Below are 18755 nucleotides of genomic sequence, written 5' to 3'. Positions count from 1 at the left end.
ATTGTTCTCCGAGCTCTAAGGACTAAAGACTCAGTAAAGTACGTAAGAGTGGGAAAACACCAAGTCTTGTACCTTTTCCTCTTTGATTTTATTAGAGCTTCTAGGATTTCTAAACAGAATCATGTCCTGTCCTGGTTTTAGCTAGGATAGTGTTAATTTTCTTCCTAGTAGCTAGTATAGTGCGTGTTTTGGAATTAGTATGAGAATAATGTTAATAACACACTGATATTTTAGTTGTTGCTAAGCAGTGGTTATGCTAAATCAAGGACTTTTCAGCTCCCCATGCTCTGCCAGGTGCACAAGAAGCTGGGAGGGGACACAGCTGGGACAGCTGACCCAAACTGGCCAAAGGGATATTCCATACCAAATGACGCTCAGTGCATAAACTGAGGGGAACTGGCCAGGGGGGCAGCGATCACTGCTCAGGGACAGGCTGGGCATCAGTCAGCAGGTGGTGAGTAATTGCGTTGTGCATCACTTGCTTTGTACACTCTATTATTATTATTTTCTCTTCCTTTGCTGTCCTATTAAACTGTCTTTATCTCAACACACAGGTTTTACTTTTCTTTTTCTGATTCTCTTCCCCATCCCACTGGGGTAGGGGGGCAGGGAGGGTGGTGAGTGAGGGGCTGTGTGGTGCTTAGTTGCCGGCTGGGGTTAAACCACAACATGTCCCCAAGTGACTAGGAGCATCAGTAACAATGTCTGGAGTTCAGGACCTGCCTTCAGTTTTTTCAGTGCAGTGTAATTATTTCATGCTTAGAATACTACCATTTACAGTGATCTTCCAAGGACACTGGGAAGTGGGATTGAAGTAGTGCCTGTTCTAATGTGGGCATAGAGCACGCTAAATACATATTAAGTGCATGTGATCAATTATTATAGCTCAGCCAAGGGGAAGTCATTAAATCAAGCTGTAATCACTTAATGCTCTATATTCATATCCTAAAATGTCCCTGGTAACTCCCTGAAACCCCAAAGTTTGAACATTTCTCTAAAGAATACTGGTAGCCTATTAAGTTATGAAAACAATGTATGATTCTGCAGTAAACAGTAGCTGCACAAACACCAAAAACCCAACCCACCTACAGGAAGAAAGCTTGGTTTTTTAAGAGGTCAGGTTATTAACACAGGAAGCTAACTCAGGAGCTAACATGGAAGAAAAGACATGCAACACATCACAGACTGGTCAACACAAGGGAGTAGCTGTTACCCTGGGGGTCACTCACAATCAACCACTGACCTGGGTTTATTCTGAGCCATAACTGGAGTGCAGCCTCCTGCCCAGCAGTTTTATGGGAGATTTGATAGAGGGCTCTCTGGATAATGAAACTGCCATGCCATCTCCTCTTCTGTCCGCAAGGAGGAAAATCCAACAGAATTGGACGGGAATAGGTATTTTAAGTACCTCAGAGAGGCTCTGAAATGTAACTCTAAAGATAGGAAGGAGCTTGAGGACCCTGGCCACATCCCCTCCCCTCTCTGCTGCAAATGCAGGCTGTTCTGCAAAAGTTATCTTGTCTAGACGAGTGCATTTATAATTACTCCATCAGGAAAAGCAACAGTTGCAGACAATTGTGGATGTATTAATCGGTCACCTTACTATTTGTGAATTGCACAGTGGTTTTACCATTGTTATTTAAACTGCTTCCAAACTAAGGTGGCTTAATCTACAGAGCTCTTTCATCCCCACCTCACCCAGACTAGCTGACAAAGGTAATGCAAAGCAGTGTGGGGCAAGGAAAAATTCTGCCTTTCCTGCACATACTAACACAAATTGCATGCTGGGGTGTACACAGAAGACACATTTTCACTCTGTTCTGCTGTAGCATAAATAAATCCCTGTCCCTCTTGTGCAATGTTATCCACTGTGTCATACATCGTTATCCATAGAACCAAAATACTTTTAACAAACAAGACAAAACACAGAAAAATATTAACAAAAGTCTCCAAATTCATAAACAAATCCGTGAGGCATACTACCTTAAATATATATGCTACTTTACATAGAAGAAAGCCTTTAGGAACAGCGTGCAAACAATTGATGCTTGAAGTTTCCAGAAATAGTTTATTTCTAAAAGAACTGCAGGCTTAATTATTTCACCTCGTTGCAGAAAGACAGGCATTTATAAAGACCCAAAATATCAGAATTCCTCCTCCTGTTACCCTTCACATTCAGGTTATGAATTGGATATAGCAGATTCAAGTTCAATTCCTCAAGCCTTGGAAAAGCCCACAAAATGGAACATGGGGGACCACGATGGGTGCTTAGAGCCCCTAAATAACCAGCCTTTTCTAGGTTTTAGTGAAACTTCATCCTAAATCCAGGAAACCTTCTTGACAACAGCAACAGTAATAAAAAAAAGATTTGTTCCAACTAGTAGTTCCCACAAAGTTAAATTCTGGTTAACTGCAGCTAATTGGAAATTTCTGACATCGCCGTTGCCAAAAATCTCAACAAGCTCTACTTCAAACCTATTTGCTTTAAAACAACACCTGTACAAAACCGCAGCTTAAATATAGACAAAACAGAATTTTGTTTTTGTACAGATGCCGATTTCAACACATCGGTGATTTCATTTACTTTTCACTTGCCCATCTGTATCCTTTTTAGCTAAAGAATAACCATGCGAATCTGCTGGTGTTACGTAGTGGCAGAATTTTCATCAATGTTTCAGCCTGTTTAAGCTGAACCTTTTAGCTACCTACAAGGCCTAAACCACAACAAAAAGGCATGTATCAGATATCTAATTTTTTCAGGGTTTGATCTCTGTTTATGATTTTCTACAGTTACATACAGTGAAAGAGAAAGTCATATGATTGATGTAATTCAACTCCCATTTTAACAACATTCAGTGAAAATACTGCTTATACTTAGGATGCAACAGAAATTGGACGAACTTGCTGTCACAGGAGAGTTATCACATGACAGAGGGATCTCCGCTGGCTGAAGCTGACCTTCTGGGAATGTGCTCTACATGAATTGGTGTTTGTGCTACCTTAACAAACAGAAAAGAAAGTCAGCAGAAAGTAAGAGTCCTTATGCGAAACAATCTCTCAAAGCCAGGCAGACTCCCTCTAGCCATGAAGACTGTGGCTACTGAATTTTGTTTTATTATCTTGCAATAGGCAGAGCATATGTTTCTCCAGCTGGACTGATTTTCAGTGTGCATGAACAAGTCAAACACACTATCACTGACCTTGCCAACACTAAGCAAGGGTAGATTATGCCATTCTTACTGACTTTGCAGCTACCACTGCACAAAATCCTGCCACAACCTTTATAAACTGGGGGAGTTGGGAAGGGAGAGGTAGGGAGAGAATATGAACACCTCACTTCAGTTAGCAGAGGTTTTGTAACTGATTACTGTTTGTAAAACAGAAATTCTCTAAAACTCAAAGACTGGATGTACTTTACCAATGCCAGGCTTTGTTCTGTGCTCCTAAGCAAAAGGCGGCATTCTAAACAGCTTCTAAACCAACAGCTCCCAAAGCCCAGCTTATGATGCCGGTGGAAACGTGACAGTTATCTATCTAGCCTGTATCATTCTTGCTTTTCTTTGGGGATGGCACTGCGTGACATATTTGGTAGCTACAAAGAGAATACTAGGAGCAAAGCAAAACAAAGGCACACAAGTCTGCTTCCTCAATGACCCCACACATCAGAGAGAGACTTGACAAGAAGTACGTGGGGGGAGGAAAAACCACAGCTGGTTACTTCTTCTTGCACAGTTCCTGTCAGAGACACGAGTCAAATCTTTCCAGCTGAGTAGAAGAGGCCCCTATTCCTCTAACCATATCCTTCCCACTCGTATAACTGTGGAGTTGTCCCAGTAGATGAATGCAACTCCCATTTTGCTCCCTATTGGGAACATCTCTTTAAACAAAACACTTTCCCTCTTTTTGCTACACACAGAGAATCAATTCTATAAAACGCAGAAGACTGTCAGATTTCAAACAACTGCTCCCTGTCATCCTCACAGTTGTAAGATGTCTAATATATTTTAAAGATGTTAAATTAGGCTTGTTTGTGTTACTTATTCTACCTTAATCTTTCAATTTGTTGAAAAACCAGGCTTCCTCTTGTACAATTCGCTACGTGCTCTTCAAGGGGAGAAGGAAGGGGGGGAAAAAAAGAAAAAGAAAAAAGAAATCACAATATGGACTCGTGCCACTAGGCATATCCCTAGTATGGTAAATGAACATGCCTGGTAGAAATACAGATTTGTAAGCAGGCAGGACTTGTTTTGTCACAAAGAAATATTTTTTGCTACCTCATCTTGTTTCTGTGCATCACACTCATTCCTTGTCTATCCAGTTGGTGTAAATGAGTGACCAACAGGAAACATTTCAAGGAAAAATTGAAGGAAGGCATTGAGATTTCTCTCAAGTTAATAGCAGCTGCCCTCAAGCTGCCACATAAGCGAGAGTGCAACCTATGAAACCCAGTTCTGGAACTACTGCTCCTTCAGTAAATACTGATTAAATCACCTAGATAATAGGTTCTCCCTCTGCAAAGCCCAGACAGGTTGGAGCTCTACACCATGCATCATTCCATATATTCTGTTTTCCATATTCCTATTCTTCATATTCAGAAAATTAGGACAAACCTCAATGACCTTTAAATTTATATTTTGAGAGTCCAACACAATGCGTGTCATCTAGATTTTTATGATCACATATAAGATAGGTCTGGAATGAGAATTACAGTGACTTTGGACCAGATTCCAGACAGAGAGACTTTCAAACCCTAATCATAAATAGTGTTCTAGTAATACATAAATTTAGCAGCTGCCTAAGCCTAAGAGGTGCCAAAGCCCATTATAAACTTCATTGGTTTTATTATTTAAATCTGAAGGTTGCCCAGCTGTTTGCAGATCTGCTTCTCATCACTGTTAACACAGAACCAAAACCAAACCCACGAGACACTGCTTGCAGGCATCACTGACCTCACCGAGGTTCAGAGCACAACACTGCAGCTCATTCAAGCACATGTGATTCAGGCTCCCCAGGTTTTACAGCACTGCTCAGTGTCACATGGCTTCTCTAAAAATGCTAGGAGTGGGTCTGAGAGCCTAACTCTCCCTCTCCTGCCTGATGCCTGCCGCTCTACACTGGATCTCAAGAGCCTTAAGTTTTGCAATTCCGGCTGCTCAGAGGAACAGTTTTAACACACGGACTTCTAAAAGCATGGAGAAAGCAGGCTAGTTCCCTAAATCTCAGCTTGGAGGTGTCACTGATAAGCAAAACATGAGTTTCAGAGTGACTCTATTCCCTAGATGTTGCTAAGTGATGTTATAATCACTTATTTCTGCAGAAATGCTGGAAACGCAAACCAGAGCATGGATCTTTGTTTGAAGAATAGCCAAAAGAACCTTCTTTTCACTGAATGCTCTGGGGTTTGGGATCCCAACCACACACAGGTGCCCCCCGGCTTAAGTTTCAGAGAGCGCTCAGAGTACAGACAGCAGCATATGCTGCTTCCTGTTAGCTTGCTCAATTATATCTTCAAGGTCCTAAAAACGACCCACCAACACACCCTCCTCCAAAGAAACTCAAACAGCTCACTACAGATAGCATTTACTGTACTAGTTCACCAGCAGTTCAGGCAGGGCAGAAGCAATTTACAAGTCTTAACACATCTTCAACGTAACAATCAACTGCCAGACTGGATCAATAAAATCTGTTCTTTAAAGTTAAAAGGGTGCTATGCTAACCCATCTGTTACCTGATAAAAATATAGGTCCTCTCCATTACCACAGAACCACTCAAACCAAAAAGAATACTACCTTGCAACTGATTTAATTATTGAAATGGTGTGCTAAACTAGTGCTTGTCAATCAGTAACAGTGGGCTACATAAACTAGGAAAGAAGGGAGGCAAGGATCACAAGTATTAGTATAACAGCAGTGTCGGGTGGATGCATTATGAAATGTGAGATGTTTAATATATGTATTTTATCTTGTATATGTATGGCATATTAAAAACAGTTAATCAAGACCCAGATCAAATGTATTACTTCGAGGGGGTGCATGTAATAATTCAACCTCAAAGAAATGTTACAGTAAAGATTGCTTTTCCGACCAATGTTAATTCCTATAAAACTCCGGCATATTATGAAATCTCAGCAGCACAGTGTTGTCTAACTCAGGCAGTTCTTCTGTATTTTTCCCAGAAGGTAAAGGGCCAGCTTCTAGCTGGAAGAGCCAGCTACCTTTCAACTAATCTGTACCTCATCGATATCTCTGTAGTAGTATTCACAGTTTGCTTGCATGTTAGCAGAAGTGTGAATTACTTTTGAGGGACCTCCTGAAACGGTTCAGTAACCTGAAACGAAAGTCTCTTACTCTATTAATTTCACTCTGAAAACCAGAGTACCTACACAACTCCAGGTTAACCAAGAAGACTTCAAATGTGTCGACACACTTCACAAATGCTAAGCATTTCTAGTCAGAAGTGCAAAATCAAGTCAACTGCTGAGAAAACCGTGGATTTAGGGTCAAGGTTCCTGTTTCTCTCCCTCCCTCCCTCACCAAGGTCGTAAATTGCAGTATGAGACACCTGCTCAGCAGCTGACTAGCTCTATAGGTCCCTAAGCTTGCAGGTTTCTCCCCATTTGACCGGGAAGTTCCTGCAGCTCACACCATCCAACAGAAAACTGGACAGGTACTACACGTGGGAACAAAATAGCTAGAAAAGTGTACATAAGCCCTTAGAGAGCTCAGTCCGGGAAACATGTTCAGCATGCCCATAGGATCCAGATCCTCATAAAAACTACCAGACGAGAATGGACTACAAGAGTAAGTGAGTAGTTATAGTTCAGTTGGATCTACAGAAGAGCGAGGGATGGAATCCAGCTGTGTACTTCTCAGTCCTAGGAAAGTGCTTGGCTGGAGCTTTTGAAGGCAAAGCTCCTGTTTTTGAAGCCATGCAGCTGTAGGGCTAAGAGAGATTTGGATTTGGGTCTTGGAAAGGCAAACACCTGTCTATTGCTCAGCCTTTAGCCATCTAATTTTCAAAAAGAAAAGGAGAGCAGGATTGCAAGGTAACCCCTGTGGCATGCCTCCTTTTATTTAAGCCTGGGCAGCCTGCTTTTAGTACGCCTTGTTTGTGACAAGGGGAGGGGAGACACAGCAGAAGCAAGAGAGGAGATGGAAGACGCAGGATGAGCCTAAGGAATTGGTAAGTCCAGCACAAGGTGATTAATTATGTTCAGAAACTGTCTTCACAATGCTCCAGTTTCAACCATTGATTTCACTTCACATTTTCTCCTGACAACCAAGACTTCTTTTTTACATCTTGGAGCCTTGGTGCTTGTCACAGGTTGGCAGGTATCTCCGGAAGACCAGGTTAGAAACCATGAGACTGAGTAAACTCACTGAGGAGATTTTAGGAAATAAAGCACAAGGGCTTCTACAGAGCCAGTCTGTTAATTTTAGGTTGAGGAAACACAACTCTGATGTACAGAATCTTTTCAATAAGGTGAAATTACAATTTTTCTTTCTATCTGTTGAGACTAAAGGAAATTCATTCTGGAAGAAAATACAAAATGTAGCTGAAAAAATAGGCAAAAGCCCAATCTGTGCCATTAACCTGTGCTAAAAATACCGACTCCTGAAACTTTTCCTCCAAAACAAAGATTAAAGTTTTAATAAACACCGACATACTTAACTGATCAGAATTAATTTGAAGTTTTAATAATAAAATACCCATTTCTGCATGCACACTGCATCCTCCACGACATTAAAAACATGCATGCCAAAACCTAGCCATATGCTGTTCATAGCTAGCTCCCTTCAGATGAACAGTATACTTTGCATAATTTGTGAGATCACGTCCTATTTGCTTTATATACACACACATATTAAAAAATATAATGGAAAATGGAATGAAAGGGAAGAGGACTGAAAACCCTGGCAGCCTAACTTACCTCTAACTTGAACACTCCAGTTAGGTGACTAAAAAAATTAGGTGGCATGAATCCAAGCACAGGTATACTAAAACTTGCACAATCCCATTTATGTAGCTAATATGCACTTCCAAGGGCAAGCTGCAAGGCCACGGCTTCTGTCCTTGCTAAACAATTCAAGCTCCAGCAAATATTTGATGCAATCCTTGCTCAGAAAAATCTCAACCTACAATCTTAAGGTGCCACATAACTGGCCATCACAAAACTGGCTTATTACCAGCAGCCATCTTACTAATTCTTTATTAATTTGGTGAATACAGAGTGGTACTATACTTTCCCAGGATAAATCACACTTAACCGTACATATGAAGGACTGAATCTGCTGTGTGAGGTGCCACAAACCTGTCAAAAGAGCAGGTGAAGTCAAAGAGTAAATTCGAATGAATAAGTCCGAGAAACTAACGTCAGATATGGGGTACCACCACCATTATTAAACTTTTATGTAAAACATGGATAAATGCAACTTACAGCACTGCGTTATCTTCTGTATGTTAGAAGTTATGCGTTGGGCTAGTTGATTAGGATCCCCAAAACCTGCACCGTACGACATGGCTGAGTAGATTCGCTGTCACGTTCATCCACGATGGGAACAAGTCAGACAGTCTTCACCTATTAAGGACACCTAAACCCCGCCCCGAGAAAACAAAGTTATGTCTTGGTCATTGGTTTAAAAAGGTCTTCATCATCTTCAAGAAGAATATTTAGGACAGGATTAAAGAAAACTCCATGTACTAATGTTTATTCTCTCCGAAAACACAGTACTTCGAAGATGGAATTTAAGGGAACGCTTTCTTAAAAAAGTATTAAATAAGAATACGCATCCTTTTTTAATTTCCTACAATAACTCTTACTATTGACATTCTTAGTAATACACATGGCTTAAGATCTGCAATTACTCTACAGGAGCTACATCGCAGAAACTACATCCTTTGTCAAACTTCTTACATGTTTTCCCCACTGTAAGCAAAGAAAAAGTATGCATTTTCATTTGTTGCCATTCCAGAAAAAGCGCTGTATGTTTAAACTGTCATTGCCAAATCCTCTGATTAATTATGTCCCAAACCAATTATAAGGTTATTCCCATATAGTGAATCACCCATCCCACCAACACAGCCTAGCATATAAAAACCACTGGAAAAAAGCCCAGCAGCTATCACACAAGATACCAGAATGAAGGAGACACCCACCAATCACTTGTGTCAACTTCAGTTTTATTTGTAATCCACTTTCATCTGAATTCTATGAACTGCCACTTTATCCTGTTTCAGCTGCTATGTTTCTCAATATGAACCCATTTTTCAACAACTTGGGTATAAAAATGCATTTTAAGGGCGTTTTTTGCACCCAGAACTACCATATCTTATCCAAAAAGGTCAAAATCTGAGAACACAAATACTCACAAATACACTTGCCCTAAAAGCACACATATGCAATCACGCAGCACGTAACTACTAGAGATGTCTTAGCCTGCTTCCCATCAATACTGACTGAATTTCAGCAGAAGCTCAGAGATACCCTAAATTAATAAGACATAGCTTAGGATATACATGCAAATCAAAACTGGCAATTTTTCTGTTCTGCAGTGAGAACACACACTAATGAAACATACACACATCTAACACAATCCCACAATTTCATCCAGGCTGTGCTTAGTCTTAACTTTATCCTTTCCACTCTCCTGTGCATTGCCTTCACAGGTTCAATCTTTAAACCTCACCAGTTCCCCACACTTCCACTGTTCAACACAAACCAGGTGCCTTCCAAGCAATGTCCTCTTCTCCTGGCCCGTCAGCTTCGGGTTAACAGACACTACTAGAATTCAATTTCAGGTAGAGAGAGAAAGCACATTTAAATGTTTAAACAGAAAAGAAGGAAATGAAAAGGCCAACTGATTTGTCAAGTGTGATACCAGCTGTGCTACAGTTTGCAAACTCAAGCCCTTATGAGCTTTTTTATTTTTAAAAACCAAATAACAGTCCTTGTTGCCAAATACTATTTTCTTTCACCTTCAGAAATGCCTGTATTAATACCGCACAGCAACACCCTGGTTGCTTTAAAAATTACTGTTTTCATATCTCTGTGATATGAAATGATCTCTAGTGGAGCTGCCAAGACAGTGCACTGGTCAGACACATACCACCAGCACTTCGCTAGGGATATAACTACAGAGGTCAGGCTCATCCCTGCTGCCCTGCAGGTTATGTTACCTATGTCAGATGAACAAGCTCCTGCTACTGTGAAGACAAACCCACACGATTTTGAAACAGCTGCTGCACCAGGGTCCCAAACCCTTCTTGGAGTCTTCGGGCCCTGAAGTATCCCCTAGTAATGAACAACCTGATCGCAGATGAGGCGACAGGGAGTGTATTTGCACTCTTCTCTGTACTTGCTGCACAATTGCCCACAAGTCATACTGGCTCTCTGCAGTATTGTTTCCTGTCTCTGTCTGTAGCGCATGCAGATTCAAGTTATTTTGGGTCACAGACTAAAGTCTGAAGTCAGTCAGCCAGCCAGCCTAAACACCACTTATCTGGTCCAAGGCTGGTATGACAACCCTTGATCTTTTTGGAAACTCCAGGCAATACTGCATTGAATTCGTACTGTAAGACTAAACCCATGCGAACTTTATAGTGAATAAATGGTTCTATGCCTTGGTGTATTGACTAAGTAAGGAAATTCTATCAATTTAGCGGAAAACAGAATCACAAGCATAAAACCCAATGAAACCACCCAGAAGAAGTTAGTTTGAACAAAGAAGATTTCTCAGGACTGTTGATATGTTGTTTCTTTTAAACGTTACAACTATTTGTAGACACATTAGTAGCATGTTAACTACAAAGCTAGCACATGTTAAAAATGCATTAAAATGCAGTTGCTCAGGATAAGGGACAGCAAGAGACCAAATTACCTTGTGTAGAAAGGCTACAGAACTGACTGAAACAGTCCTTCACGATTGTTTTCCCTTCATATTCACCAGACAGCTGCCCGTAACACTGTTCTCAGCAAGAGCATTACAATCAAGAGATATACACAGAATGTTTCATTCAAGTCTTGACAAAAGCAGTGATCGACTTTCTATTTTTGTCCTGAAAATTTCTAAGCTAACCATAAGTATCTTTAAACAATTTACACTGCACTATACTGACAAGTGTACAGATTGTACAATACAAAGACTCTGAGCTTTTCAACTTTCTAGCTACATAGTTGGGCAGCCAAACACAACACATAATGAGAGGATGTTCAGATGATAGATTACAAAGTCCACAGGATATAGCTTAGCTTTTCATCTGCATGCATAGATCTCTCTAACCATTAACACAATTCTTTCTATCAACACACGTTTCAGTTGAGATTCATAGTGAATTTGTAGGATAGCAGTGTAAATTCACAGCTGTTTTACTCCATACAGATTCTTCCACCAGCGATGCTATTCTCGAGCATGTTAACAATACACATTAGTGACAGGGTAGGCTACTGGTCTGGGAAACAGAGAGGTAAGGGGTCAGCCATCAGCTCTCATCACTTTCCAATCTTCACCACAGACTCCCCAAGTCAAGGAAAAACAAGCTGAACAGCCTAAAGAAAAGGGAAATTTGGTAGCTGTTATTATTATTATTTTTAAACAGGAAGTATGAACTTCTTCCTCATTCCAGTTCTCACAGCAACACGGGCGTCTGAACCGAATGAACACACTACTTCCACTGACACACCCTTCACTTGTTAGTGCTGAGTTACTCAAACTCCTCTGAAAACACAGATACCTGAGCCCTTGGGAAGGCCATAGGAGTTTTGCTAATGGCTTTGACAAGGTCAGGGTTTCAACCACCAGGAAACAAAACAGACATGTGCACCAAGCACTTCCTTCCATACCAAGGTGATAGGAGCATTCATCAAGCTTCTGCATTTCCATAGAAATTACCCCTTTTCACTTCCACAGCATTTAACTACTCTGTCGTGATGTATTTTGGTATTACTGCCTGCATTACTTTTAATATGGGAAAGTTAATAATCAGCTGCAGTGGATGGAAGTACACTTTGCATTCAAACTGGAACAGAACTCCGTCCGCTGCAGTCTTCAGTTCCTCAAAAAGTTTCAGTCAGGTGTGAGCTTTTGACTGTACCTTTTATCTTCCACTCAACATCTCTGTCTTTGAATGGGAGAATATCTAGTGGCAACTTGGCTTGCCAAGCTACTGAAGAAAGTCCGAAGAACTGAGTCTACTGGCACAAATGAAATAAAGATTCAGAACACGTCATCAGCACTCACTGAAGCAAGACCTCTCCGTACATACATGAAGTTTAAAAAATTCAAAGGATTGCTATATATAATTTCCTAATTTCTGCAGTAACTGGTTCCTGCATCACACTGTCACTCCATACCCAAGTGAAAAAATTGACCTTAGTATCAACTTGATTTCTAGAAAGGTGTTTGTCAGTCATGGAAAAAAATCCAATTTTCCCTTGGGTGTTACCAGTCAGATCACTGCGGAATGCAAAGACAAGAAAGTGGGAACTCCACAACTGAGCAGCTCGCCAATGCCATTCTTGAAAGCTCCATCAGGGCAAAATGATGTGACATGACAAGCGCGGCACATGTTAGATCTCAGCAGCAGTCACCTAACTATCTTGCAGGCTCCAGTCAGCTACAGGTAATAAGCAGCTAATTTATTTTGTATTTTCCTTCTTCTATAAATCTAGCTCATATACATCAGGATAAGAACTCTTAAGCAGTAATTTTACTGTTTAAGCAACGTTTTAGTATCAGGACCTAGAACTGTTTACATGGATCCTTAACTTTCAAAACACAAAAAGTACACGCTGCATTCCACAGAAATGCTTGAAATTTTAAATCTGACCTGAATTAGGATTTTATGCTTTTAAACATCCAGAGAGAAGTCATGGGGCTTTCTTGTATGTGATTTTTTTTTTCTAAATAAAGATCACAGAAACAAAACTTCTCCCAAACAACTCCTAAATGTGACTTCCTTTGTAAATTACTGCAAAAAAATGGTGCAGAATCCTTCAAGCAGGGTGAAAACACAGGCAAAAATTATCAACTGCTGAAAACTTTGCCAAAAAAAATTGCAGCCAGTCACAATGTTAGCTACAGAAAATTTGTATCACAGTAGCAGCCATGATTACTAAGATTTCTGCAATATAACACTGTTCAATCTGTTTTACCTCAGTAGTTTTTGCCACCCAAAGACTGAGATGAGACAAGATGCATCTACAGAGTGACTCTGGCACCTACGTAAGGCAGCCCAAAACACATTACCATCTTTGGACAGCATCTACTGCTGACTTCAGTTGTAACTTTGCAGCAGGTAAAATTAATTGTAAAAAAAAAAAATAAAAGCGCTTAGCTTTCACAAGCCTAACAGAACGTATTAGTTCTCGGGGAAAGGCCTTAAGTAAGGGAAGCGCACAAAGCATTTAGAGACTTGATGATGAAGTAGGAAGAAGAAAATGAACGCTGGGTACTGGAACTATTGGGGAGGGGAAGGAACGGGAGGACTGAAAATGGACCCGAAATGACTGTTTCGAAGTGCTAAGTTTCTTGCGTTGCCGGTAGACAAACAACACCTCATGGGAAAACAAAGAAGAACCAGGACCACGGGACATCTAGTGCACTACGTGTTCTCACCCAAATCTCCCTAACAGCAGCTGTTCATTTTGAACCAAATGTTCGAGTCAAGTACACCGAGGGAGAAGCTATCGTTGCACAAAACCGGATTGCGCTGGATGCTGAGTTTCTCTGAGGCTTACCAGGATGCTAAGGACTACATATAGCTCTTTTCCCTCCCCCCACCCTGTCCCCCAAAGAGTTTCACTTCAATGTAAGCCACCATGAAGAGTGCTACTTAATATTCTGATATAAAGCTGTGAGAGGTATCTTCATGGAAGGAACACAAATACCGTTACAACGCCACCACCATTCAGCATCACTTACTTTAACATATTTTAACAATTTTAACATATTTTAACCTTCCTTCTTTTCTATTAACAGTGCTTGCAGAAAACCACAAGCACCAAGCAGAAGGGCTGCGCTGCCAGCAAAGCGCCCGCCCGCACGATGATCGGTCAGGAGGGCTCCAGTCGCCCTGCTGGCGCAGCTCTCTGCCTTTGCATGGCTTGCTCACCAGTGGAGCGGGTCACAACACATGAGTACATCGCTTCTGGCAATAAGTACCCTGGGATCTTGACACTGAGCTTCAATTAAGATGCAGTGCCTTACACTTCATGCAAAGCGGAGTGAAACCTTCCACTTCCTTCTACAGTTTCAAGAAGTGCCCATTTCTGATGCAGCGGTGAGTGGCTCAGCAGGAAAGCAGTGACAACGTCAGGCCAGAAGCCTGACACGCCAGGCCCAGGAGTGCTATTTACGTAGGTGGTTTTTATAGTCTCCCTTCCTCCTGCTGACCTGCTTTGCTCACCTCGGATCTGGAACAGCACGAAGGGAGTTTTGGTACGGCCGAAGTGACCATCCTACCCTACATGTCGACATAAGCTGCTGTAAAACACCAGCTGCAGGCACCAAGTCTCTCCTTGGAGCATCACGGTCAGCATCAAACCCAAAGCCGTGACATCAGGGGGATGTCACGGGCAGGGGTGGGGGGGAAAGGGGAGGGGTGGTGGTGACACAACCTACCTCACTCCAAAACGGCGACACCCCCCCGCCCCTGCCCGCCCCCATCCCGGTCACCCCCTCCCGCCCACCGCCGCCCGCCTCGCCCCAGGCCCCGACGCTGGCGAGGGCCCGCGGAGCGCCCCGGCCCTCTGCGGCCCTTCCCACCGCCCTCCGACAGGCTCCCCCGGGCCCGGCAGCCCCTTCCCGGCTGGCCGCACACCGCCCTGCCTGCCCGCCCCTCCCTCCGGACGGACGAGCGGGCGAGGGGCGGCCACCCCCGACACCACAGCGGAGCTCCCGCTCGCTCTTACCCGGCCCCGGCGGACCTGCTGCGGGCGGGCGGGCGGCAGCGGCGGCGGCAGCTACAGGGCGGGCAGAGGCGGACAGGGCCCGGCCCGGCCCCGCCCCGGCCCGGCCCGCCGTGACGGCGGAGGCGTGGGGAGGAGGGGCCGCGCCGCTGCCCCGCCCGGCGGATCTGGGAGGGCTGGGGCGAACCGGGCGGGGAGGAGCGGGGCCCGGCAGCAGGGGGCGGCCATCCGCAGGCCCGAGCGGGGCGGCCCGCCGGCAGCGCCCGGCCGCTGCCTGCTGCCAGGCCCGGCTTCTCCCAAGGGGGAGCGGGCGGCCTTGGCCCCTCCGGGAGCGCAGCCCTCCGCGGGTGGGAAAAATGGTGGTGGTGAGGGGGGAGTGTTATTTAAGGGAAAGATGTCGTTGCATCAGGATTAAGGGAAGAACACGAGTAAGGAAACAATATTACGGTGAAAAATGCAATGTTATGGCCTTAACATCCTGCTTTGAAGCACTGCCTTGGGTTTTGGTCGCACCATCTCTAAATCAGAATGGACACTTAGAAGAAAGTGAGTGGGAAATTATAGATATATCTGAAGAAACCTTTAAACAAAAAGACTTACAATATTTAGCTGAGAGAGGGGCCAAGTGATGCCAGTGTTTTCCCAAAAAGTTGGTTCATTCGCCCGGGGTGCAAAATTCCAAACTACACATGGAGAAGAGGTATTTTATTAATTTCATTTTTGCGCAAAGATGGGTGCTAGGTGGTAACTCCACACAGCTAGCACACCGCACCGAGAAACTACAAGCCATTTATACAGTTAAATGTGTCAGTCACAGCTAATAGTCACACCTCTCAGCTAATAATTAGTTTGTTTCTCATTTTGACTTAAAGTTACAGCTGTCTTTAAATTTACCACACATGCTCAGAGAGTAAGGGGCTTATTTGAGTGGGGGGGTTTCTGGCCTATGGGCGTGATTTTTAGTATTGCAATGAGGATAGTTCACAAGGGACCCTTAGTTTCTGTTCTTATCAACATCGCAATTAGTTGTTCTCTTTGACTGTACACTTTTATCACCCAGTTCTCAGCATCTTCTGAGGTGGGATGTTCCCTTTTGTCAGTCTCTCGGCTCTCTTCATGGATATAGTCGTAAAACAAATGCTTCCCTATCTCTCAGCTGCTTTCTCTGGCTGCCAAATTCTGGTTTGCCAAGCTCACATGGTTCATTGTTATTGCTTAGCAGAAAATTCTATTGTCTTCAGGATATCACCAGGACCAACAGGAAAGGAAGGGTGTGTGCACATGGCTGAGAGCACTGGGTTCAGTGTGTCAGAGGAGAAGCAGGCCACGCTTGCCTGTGAGGGCAGCAGGAGCTATGGCACCAGACAGTGGCGGGAGCAGAGACGTGGGGAAATCCAATCTCCTTCTGACCCAGCCGCCTGAGAAGAATCAACAGGTGAAACTCAAGGCCACCTGCATAGCAGATAGGGCGGTTCTGCACCCTCCCCAGTTCTTCAAAGGGAAAATTATAGGACCAGATGCTCCCCAAAGCCCTTGGGCTGGGCTGCTTCATCTGCAGGATACCCCCTGTGTGCATTTAATACTAGAGAGCATGCAGCACCTGATTGCTGGGAACGCTGTCTCCTCTGCAAAGCCCAGCCTTGGCAAGTGAAGAGCTGCAGAAGTTGGGAAGTGCAAGTTTATTTCTGCTATGTCATAGATCTCAGTCATCACTAAGATTTAGAAATAACTTGAGCAGTGGAAACCTTAATAACATCCTAACCGAATAACACTAATAGAAAAGTCCAATAAAATGCCAGCACAGTAGAGTGAAGCTAAAGGCCTGAAGTAGGCAGACTACCTTTGACATAGGTGGCTCATGATGTGTCTCAAAGTGTGCTGAAGGGTGAGAGTCCTCTGAGGATCGTATGCCTACATGTAGTTCTTTTGTTAGCTGGTGCTTGGAAATGTCCTTTTTTCACTTTCATAAATTTAAGTTACTAAGCAAAAAACATTCTCATATGCCTGTTTGATGCAGGAATGCTGTATACATCTTCATTCTTGTTTTAATAGGCTATTTTGATTAGCAATGATTTCAGTGCTGCTACATGCGCGGGTGTTTGCCCCTATGCTATTGACGTACTGAACCTGATACATGATGATCCCACCAGATGGTGAACTATAGAGTATAATGCATGCCCCTCCTGAATTAAGGCCTTGTCTTGATTTTTATCTTCAAGTGTTTGTCATATAAACTCCGTTGAATGAGCCTGGTCACTCTTGTTTATAAAGCTTCAGCTGAGGTCTGTCAGTTTTTCCTCCAGAAAACAATACATCTTTTGCTATCTGATTTCAAATATATACTTCCAAGGAAAAATATTGAGAAGCAGCCCTTTTTCAGTCAGAATACTTTATCTAGAGATCAGCTGTTGTTACTTTTTCTTTTTGTAAGTTGGAGGTAATACGCAGTCATCGCTGATCAATGTTCATTCTTGTGCTATGGAAAAGAGGTATCCAAACAGTTCGTTAGTGATACTGGATGTTTTGTGAATAAAATGCTGATGCTCACCTGCTGTTAGCTCACTTATCGTTAGCATCCAACTTTTATTGTTCAATAACTAACTATCTTTGTGATATGATGCTTTAAGGTAACCAGTTGCAGCAAAGATACTGAAGCCTGGGAGGAAAAGCTGGATCATTAAACTTTTCATTAAAATATTGTTCATACTATGAAAAGATTTCAATGGCCTCTTTAATACAATCATTTAAAATTATTATGAAGATACAGTTAAGAGACCAGCTAGAGAGTCCTATTTATTGATCAGATACTGCTAAGCGCATAATATGTCCTCAGAAGGTTTCTGTTAACTCCTGTAGAAAAGCTGTTGGCTGGGAGAAAGTGGTCTGTTTCACCCTTTTAGATAAAACAGGAGGATTTCTTCAGTTTCTGCATGCTTTCATTGCTAGCAAAATAGAATAAATTCAGTGGTGCGTAATCCATGGACAGGAGTTGTAAAGAAGCCTTCTCCAAGTGTTATCGTCAGGGCTGCTGAAGAGGACTGCTGCTACGCAATTCTGTCTCTAAGCTCATTTAATTGGCTTACTTCTAGAGCTCCCACAATAGTGTTACTCAGGGTTTGAGTTTGGAATCATATACTCACCTACTTATGGACCTTTCCTGTTGCTTTTGGAGCATGATCAGGTTTCAATTGATTAAATGAAACAAGGAAAGCTCTGGGGAAAAAAGGGGAAAATATTGAGGCCCTGCTATTCATAGGTACAACATACCATGGAGAATGATAACCGAAGATCAGAGTATATACCATTTATATTCCTGTTAATGCACATAAAACTGAGCTAAAAGGAATGTCACTTCAAACACATGCTGTTTGAGGATCCGTACTCAGTACGGTAGCTGATGTTTGAAAGAACTGGAAATTAAACCAAAACCAGCATAGTGTGATTTTGAAAGGGCACACTTTCCTCCTACCTCAGTATCTGAATCTGCCCCACCTTACTGACTCTCTGCTGGTGCCTCCCACCTCCTGCTCCTGCCCTGGCACTGAACCGGCAGGCACGCAGGCACAGCCGGATGGGTGGCACAAGTGTCAGGGCTGCCTGTGATGCAGGAACAGGGCACTCGTTCCCGTGCAGCTCCCCAGGCCTGCATGATGCATGATGAAATGAGGGGGAAGCAGCCCAACCCTGCCCTTTTATTCCTGATGAGCATCCTCTTTCCGAGGCGTGAGCGGTGCCTAAGTGGTGCGTAATTTACCTTATGGGCTAATTTCAGTCTCTGCTATCGCATTTCACTTGCGTGTCTCTAACTTTAGATAGGAAGAGCAATGCTGCCAGTATTTGGTACTGACGG

At 43.0% G+C, this 18755-nt stretch overlaps 1 protein-coding gene across 1 annotated transcript in view; it reads right to left on the bottom strand.

The window, feature by feature from the left end:
• The window catches only part of STX7 (syntaxin 7), a 33728-nt gene extending 18692 nt beyond the window's left edge, over positions 1-15036 (bottom strand). The window contains exons 1-2 of the mRNA XM_064447268.1: positions 14909-15036; positions 8438-8591 (exon numbers count right to left, since the gene is read on the bottom strand). Coding sequence (XP_064303338.1) covers positions 8438-8519 — 82 coding nt within the window. The 5' untranslated portion in view covers positions 8520-8591; positions 14909-15036. The remainder of the gene's footprint in view (positions 1-8437; positions 8592-14908) is intronic.
• Positions 15037-18755: the final 3719 nt, after the last annotated feature.

Source organism: Phalacrocorax carbo, chromosome 3, assembly GCF_963921805.1.
Source record: "Phalacrocorax carbo chromosome 3, bPhaCar2.1, whole genome shotgun sequence".
In the NCBI taxonomy this organism is placed as follows: domain Eukaryota; kingdom Metazoa; phylum Chordata; class Aves; order Suliformes; family Phalacrocoracidae; genus Phalacrocorax; species Phalacrocorax carbo.
Note: the sequence above shows the minus strand (reverse complement) of the source record. Positions and strands in the feature narration are given on the sequence as shown.